Source organism: Nicotiana sylvestris, chromosome 1 (genome assembly GCF_000393655.2).
Source record: "Nicotiana sylvestris chromosome 1, ASM39365v2, whole genome shotgun sequence".
Taxonomy (NCBI): domain Eukaryota; kingdom Viridiplantae; phylum Streptophyta; class Magnoliopsida; order Solanales; family Solanaceae; genus Nicotiana; species Nicotiana sylvestris.
This window is the reverse complement of record NC_091057.1, coordinates 111504262-111512394: the sequence shown is the minus strand read 5'-3', so window position 1 is coordinate 111512394 and position 8133 is coordinate 111504262. Positions and strand designations below refer to the sequence as shown.

Sequence of the window (8133 nt, the reverse complement as noted above, 5' to 3'; positions counted from 1 at the left end):
AATTTGCCCCTAAGCTCTTCAATTTCACACAAACATATCCTTCGATAGGCTTTGGCAGCAAAAAAAACTCTCGCCCTTATTAATTCGTATTCGTTTAACTATTTTTATTCATGCTGGCCGTTTTTAGTTACCATACATTAACGTAACGAGCCCCACACTTCTGCAATAAGTCTATAACAAGGGTGCCTAATTGTTAGGACTGATGGATGAGGAATCCTACCATGCTAACCAATCCTACCTCACTGAAAATTGTTAAAGCAAACTTCCTGATAGATTTCAAATGTTCAAACACTCCCCCGCGCATCTCCCCATCCCCAAACAGTAGGCAGCTTAAAAATTGAAGAATGATGATCTTGCAACCTACGCCCATTCACCCCATGTGCATTGTAGCTTGAACCCTTATACTTCATGGAGCCAGTCAAGCAGAGAGAAAAAGTATAAAGAGATATATAAAATAGAAAAATATACGCTACTAGAGCATAAATAAAATGACTGCTAAGAAATCTTAGACTTCATTTTATTATAATATCCGGCCAGTACATATCTAAGGTCGATTATTTGTACAGTAAGGCACTTGTTAGTACTAAACAATTACTATAACTAGAGACCTATTAGTACTCTTGGTATCTTAGTTTTTTTGAACTTTGCCTAGGAAAGGGTTGATCATCTTCTTGCAAAAGTTTCTGAGCTTCGCCCTCTTAGCTCTATCGATGAATCTTCTGGTACCTCTTTTATTGCTATGAATGCAATGATGTGAACATTTTATACCCTCCTCAAGACCTTGTGCTAGGCCTAGCCAACATGAGCTCCACCACTAAAATTTGTGGCAGCTCTTTTCTTGCTATGAATACAATAATTTGAATTTAATATACCCGCTATTGCAACGATGAAGTAATTATTTTTGTCATGTATTTGACGAAGTTTGCCCATCGTTGTCGATCAAGCAAAGCCGCCCTTGGGTTTAAGTATCAAGGGAGACGTAATAGCCCGCCTTAAACTTTACACATATATATATATATATATACTAGTCTTTGGGTACGCGCGTTGCGCGTGTTTCCCATTTCAATAAATATAATTTTTTTCAAAAAGTTCATAATAGTATATAAATCTGTATTTAAGTTATAAAATTAAAGCTAAAAAGAAGTGTGAGTTCCTGAAAATGATTATTTATTAATTTTATTTAATTACTCAATAAAAGAAAAAACTATGTCCCACAAAAATCCTCAATCATCTCAGTCAACTAACAGAAGATGTCCTTATTTTTTTTATAAGCAAAATGCAGATTCTTGTATTTAATCAATAAACATAAGAGTTGTTTTCATCATATTAGAAATCACTTTGCAAAAGTAGAATTCAATTGTTACATTTTGGTTAATCTATTCTTTTTTCGTCTCTATAGAAGCACATAACCATGCATTCAGATATAATCACTTTATGGAAGCAAGAGACTAAGATTGTAATAGAATTACTAATAGTTGATGGACTTTAAAAGAATTGAGTTAATAATATCCTAGAAGGAGTGAAGTTATAAAATTCATGTTAAAATAGAAATTAAATTAATGCTTTCAACTGCAACTCTCACGTATATGTAGTGTTTTAGTTTTCTTTTCTGTCTATAATCACTTTTCATTTTAATTGAGACTTTTTAAAAGTAAGATAGTTTGATTCAAAAAGATTTTATGCTTTCAATTACAAATCTCACGTATATGTAGTATTTTAGTTTTCTTCTATGTCTATAATCAGTTTTCATTTCAATTGAGACTTTTTAAAAGTAAAATAGTTTGATTCAAAAAGAAAATATTGTAATTCTTTACATTTTTAAACATATTTTTTGTAATTATGTTACGCAGTTCAACCATATAAGGTAAAAATCTTAATCGATTTTAAAGTCTTAAATATTAGAAATTTCAACAGAGTTCAAAAAGAAAATGATTTGATAAGAAAATATTCATTTAATTTCAAGGTTCTAAATATTAAGAAAATATTTAAATAAATTTTTTTATTTAACGTGATATCTACTTTTAAAGAATAAATTTCTTTCATGTTGAGCTCGTGCCTTTATAATAGAAACATACAAATTACAATTACCTTTCACGCATGTATTCCATCAAATTCAAATATCTTCTATGCTAGTTCCATTAAATTCTAATTTCTTTTAAGTATAAATAGCATTGACATATATATATATAACTAATATCTTCCATGCTAATTCCATCAAAAAGGTGTTGTGTATTTTTTATTACTAAATTAATAATCGTCATCACTTAATTAGAGAAACATGACATAATTTCTCCAAAATTCGAAAAGGAAAAAAGTAAAAAGTCGGACCTTGATATTCACAAACAATCAACTATTATTTTTCCTTTTTTTCTCATAAGGCGTAAATGTTATCTGATGCTCTATATGAATACTATGTTGCATCAATCCAATAATTAGGGGATTACAAAACTTTACAATAAAATACACAAAATTTAAAACCTGAACATGCAAATCTTTGTCCAATATTAATCATAAAAGTTAGGAGTATATGTTAATGTTAATCCTTCCAAAGAATCAACTACAATTAAAGAGGAAAAGTAAACACACAAACCTATAGAAGAAAGGCAAACTGAAAATCAATTCCATAAAAGAAAAACAAAAAGAAAAGGTTTAGCCATAGAAATACCCGAATGATATCGTCAATAAAGACATGTGACAAAGGTAAATTTACCGCATGAAAATTCTTTTTATAGACGTGCTTTTATGACTCCAGTGTAATTCTTGCTATTTTTTCATGTTTATATATTAGGAATAGGAGATTGAAACTTAAATGCATAGGACGACATATAAATTTCAAATATTTATTGTTCATAATTGTATTAAATCATTTAAGTAATAGAATTATTCCAAATCTAATCTTGTCTAAAATAATTATTTTAAGTAACAAAAAAAGGAAATAAATAAGAACTTGGGAAGAAGCAATATTTTTCACTACATTCGTGTTCAATAAAGTCTCCAGCAAGAAATACAAATATGTTATATTAGGAATTTTAAATAAGGAAGAACATAATACATCAAATTTAGTTGTTATTAAAACCTAAATAGTAGGAAAATAGTTAAATGTCTATTTCTAAATATTAGGTAAATAATAAACGCTCAGAAGGGGCAGCTCACCGCGAAATCTCGATCAAGCATCAGGGATGCGCGCCGGCTGGGTAACTAGATGCACCTGCCTCAGATCATGTACAATTAAGTACAGAAATATAGTATGAGTACATAAACAATATGTACCCAGTAAGTATCCAGTCTAACCTCAAAAAAAGTAGGGACGAGGGGTCGACTTGACACTTACTAGGGTCAATAATAATATAATTTAAGCGTTACGCTAAGCATAGATAACATGAATAATAATGACAGTTTAAGATCATGGAGAAGTAAGATATTCTTTCATAAACAACATTTCAAGTTTCAGTCATATCAAGTAACACTTACATTTCAAGCATTTGAGCAATGTAAATCACGAAAAATGCCAAATAAATAACATGCGCACATTATGTCGAGGTCGTACGGCCCGGTCCAATATAATATTAAACGGTGCACTACCAGAGGGTCGAATGGCGCGAACCATAGATGCATTTATTTACTACCGAGGTGATCGGCCCGATCCACAAATAACAATTATTATTAAAAAAGTACACATTGTCCATTTATAGTCAAGTAATTCATACAAATTCTCAAGTAAGTGAGTATAGCCGTCAACATTTGCTTATCAATTTCTATCATGACCTAAGTGATCTTAGTAGCAAGTAAGGATGCAAGCATTTGCAAGTATAGCATGATACGGGTCCTAAACTACCCGGACATTAACATAATAGTAGTTATGTACGGACTTTCGTCACCACGTACATACGTAGCCCCCACAGATAGTCACATACATTTATTTAATTCACATATGGGGTTAATTCCCTCTTACAAAGTTAGAAAGGAGACTTACCTTGTCCCAAAGCTTACTTCCAAACTCAAGAATGCACTCAAACCCTCAAATCGGAGCCGAATGATCCAAAACTATTCAAATGGGGTAAGAACTAGTCAATATATGCTCAAGAGTTCATATTCTAACTATTAAACAAATTTTCCAACCCTAAATGCAAGGTTCCTAAAATTCATCCTCGGGTCCATGTGCCCGGATTCCGGAAATTCTCAAAGAAAGTTGTTATCCATAACCTAAGGATCAAGAATATATGATTTCTACTAAATTCCATAATAAATTTCGTGGTTAAATCTCATTTTTGTCAAAATCTTAGGTTTTACTCTAATTCCATGATTTCCACTAATCTTTACATGCTAATCTACCCAAAAATCAAATATTAATCTCACATTAAGTAGAAATAACTTACCTCACAAAACTAAGTTGAAATCTCCCCTTTTGAAGCTCCCAAATCGCCCAATAATGGAGTAAAATGTGTCAAAATGACAAACTCCCGTTATTTAATGAAGGACACTACCTTAAGTAGCTTCCGCATCTGCGGTCCTGGGCTGCACCTGCGCCAACTGCATCTGCGGAACTTCACTGGGCCTGTTGGGCCACTTCTGCGGAAGGCCCCCCGCTTCTGCGGAGAGGGGGCCGCTTCTGCGGTTTCTGGGGGGTCCACCCATGGCCGCATCTGTGAGACAAAACCCGCACCTGCGAGCTCGCATCTGTGACTGACCAACTGCAGGTGCGGTTATGACAGAAGCTGGGCATTCAACCCTTGCCCAAAATTTCTAACTTGGTCCGAGCCCCGCCCGAACATACCCTTAAGTTTGAAATGATAAAACGGACTCGCTCGAACCCTGGGAATACCGGAAACAACATTAAAACTAGGAATCACACCTTAAAACCAATTGATTCAAACTTATGAACTTAAAGTTCTTCAATTTACTTCCAATGTGACGAAACACACTTATACTACTCGGATTGACACCAAATTTTGCGTACAAGTCTTAAATGACATTATGGAACTATTTCCGATTTCGAAATTCCGTTCGGACCTCGATATCACAAAAACCCGCTCCAAACCAAATTTAAAGAACTTCAAAATCCTTAAGGAATCAACTTTCACTATTAGGTGTCAAAACGCTCCCGGGCCATCTAAAATCCGATCTGGACGTACGCCCAAGTCCGAAATCATCATACAAACCTGTTGGAACCTTTAAATTTTGATTCCAAGGTCGTTAACTCAAAATATTGACTGAAGTCAAACTTGACCTTTTAAGCCAACCTTAAGGAACCAAGTGTTCTGATTTCGACTCAAACTCTTCCAAATCTCAAACCAACCATCCCCGCAAGTCATAATTAAGCAAAAGCAAGTACGGGAAGTCTTATTTAGGGGAACTGGGTTTTAGAAGGCGAAACAACCAACCGGGTCGTTACATTATATACCTCTTAAACAAATGTTCGAACTCGAACGGTTTTAGATTCATACCTGAAGTGCTAAATAAGCGTGGATATCTGCTCTAGATGTCCTCCTCGGACTCCCAGGTCACCTCCTCAAATGGTTGGCCCCTCCACTGGATCTTTACCGCAGAAATCCTCTTGGATCTCAACTGGCGATTATTTCTATCAACAATGGCAACTGGCTCATCCTCATAACCCAATCTCTCGTCTAGCTGAATAGTGCTGAAGTCTAACACATGCGACAGGTCGGCGTGGTACCTCCGGAGCATAGACACGTGAAAAATTGGATGAACTCCCGATAGGCTGGGGGTAAAGCAAGCTCATAAGCAACCTCCCCAACTTGCCTCAACACCTCAAATGGGCCTATAAACCTGGGGCTCAACTATTGCTCTTCTTTCCGAATCTCATAATACCCTTCATCGGCAAGACTTTCAAGAGAACCTTCTCGACAACCATGAATGATACATCTCGCGCTTTCTGGTCCGCGTAACTCTTCTGTCTGGACTATGTTGTGCGAAGCCACTCCTGGATCAACTTTACCTTCTCCAAGGCATCTTTCACCAAATCTGTACCATATAACTTAGACTCACCGGGCTCAAACCACCCAATAAGAGATCGACAACGCCGATCATATAAAGCCTCAAATAGAGTCATATCGATATTGGACTGATAACTGTTATTGTAAGCAAACTCGCTCAAAGGCAAGAATTGATCCCACTACCCTTCAAAGTCAATCACACATGCTCTAAGCATATCCTCCAGGATCTGAACTATCTGTTCCGATTGCCCGTCGGTCTGCGGGTGAAATGTTATGTTGAGCTCTACACGGGTCCCCAACTCACTCTATATGGCTCTCCAGAAATGGGAAGTGAACTAAAGGCCTCTATCTGATATGATGAAAATAGGCACACCGTGCAACCGAACTATCTCTCGAATATAGATTTGAGCCAACCTCTCTGAAGTATAAGTAGTCATAACAGGAATGAAGTGTGCCAACTTGGTCAACCTATCGACAATGACCCAAACTGCATCGAACTTCCACAAGGTCTGCGACAACCTAACTACGAAGTCCATAGTAATGCGCTCCCATTTCCACTCGGGTATAGGCATCTATTAAAGTAGTCCACCTGGCCTCAGGTGCTTATACTTAACCTGTTGGCAATTCAAGCACCTAGCTACATATTCAACTATGTCTTTCTTCATCCGCCGCCACCAATAATGCTTCCTCAAGTCACGATACATCTTCGTAGAACTTGGATGAATAGAATACCATGAATTGTATGCCTCCTATAGAATCATCTCCCTCAAGTCATCGATATTAGGAAAACATAGGCGACCCTAGAATCTCATAACACCATCCTCGCCAATAGAAACCTCCTTGGCACTACCCTGTAGTACCGTCTCTCTGAGAACTACCAAATGCGGATCATCGAATTGCCGAGCCTTGATCTATCACAATAATAAAGACTGAGAAACAACACATGCAAGGACTCGACTGGGCTCTAAAATATCCAACCTCACAAGTCTATTAGCCAAGGACTGAATGTCCAAATCTAGTGGCCTCTCCTCTACTGAAATGAATGTCAAGCTACCCATACTCTCTACTTTCCTGCTTAAGGCATCCACGACCACATTTGCCTTGCCTGGATGATAAAGAATGGTGATGTCATAATCCTTCAGTAACTCAATCCATCTACGCTACCTCAAATTGAGATCCCTCGACTAGAACAAATGTTGTAAGCTGTGATGATCAGTATAAACCTCACATGACACCCCATACAGATAATGCCTCCATATCTTAAGAGCATGAACAATCATTGCTAATTCTAGATCATGCACGGGGTAATTCTTCTCATGAATCTTCAGCTGACGCGAATCATATGCAATAACTCGCCCCTCCTACATCAATACACAACCCAAGCCAACACGTGAAGCGTCGATACCATATACATCCCTGATCCGAAAGGCAATACTAAAACTGGTGTTGTAGTCAAAGCTGTCTTGAGCTTCTGAAAGCTCGCCTCACAATCATCGGACCAATGGAAAGGAGCATCCTTTTGGGTTAGTCTAGTCAAAGGCGATGCAATGGATGACAAACCCTGCACAAATCGGCGGTAATAACCTGCTAACCCCAGGAAACTCTTGATCTCAATTACGGAAATAGGACGTGGCCAACTCTGAACTGCCTCAATCTTCTTAGGATCCACTTTAATACCCTCTCTTGATACAACATACCCCAAGAATGCTACTGACTCTAGCCAAAACTCACACTTGGAGAACTTAGCATATAGTTTTTGCTCTCGCAATGTCTGAAGCACTATTCTCAGATGATGCTCGTGCTACCCCAGGCTATGTTAGTAGATCAAGATGTTATCAATGAAGACAATAACAAAGAAATTAATATAAGGTCTAAACACCATGTTCATCAAGTCCATAAACGACGATGGGGCATTAGTCAAGCTGAAGGACATTACCAGAAACTCATAATTGCCATATCTAGTACGGAAAGCGGTCTTCGGGACATTTGAGTCCCGAATCTTCAGCTGATGATACCTCGATCTCAAGCCAATCTTGGAGAACACCCTAGCACCCTGCAAATGGTCGAACAAATCATCAATGTGCGGCAACGGGTACTTGTTCTTGACTGTATCCTTGTTCAATTGGTGGTAATCAATGAACATATACATAGTCCCATCCTTCTTCTTCACAAACAACAT

The 8133-nt window shown here is 37.1% G+C and overlaps 1 protein-coding gene across 1 annotated transcript; it reads right to left on the bottom strand.

Annotated features, from left to right (window-relative positions):
* Positions 1-7320: 7320 nt before the first annotated feature.
* LOC138873311 (uncharacterized mitochondrial protein AtMg00860-like) lies at positions 7321-8133 on the bottom strand. The gene is made up of 2 exons (XM_070151765.1): positions 7891-8133; positions 7321-7755 (listed from the first exon to the last, which is right to left on the bottom strand). Exons 1-2 carry the CDS (start codon positions 8131-8133, stop codon positions 7321-7323), a joined length of 678 nt encoding a protein of 225 aa, XP_070007866.1.

Coding starts and splice junctions, on each gene's coding strand:
- LOC138873311 (XM_070151765.1), bottom strand. CDS start 8,133: ATGTTGTTTGTGAAGAAGAAGGATGGGACTATGTATATGTTCATTGAT. Junction 7,756..7,890: donor ATGGCAATTATGAGTTTCTG/GTAATGTCCTTC, acceptor AGCCTGGGGTAG/CACGAGCATCATCTGAGAAT.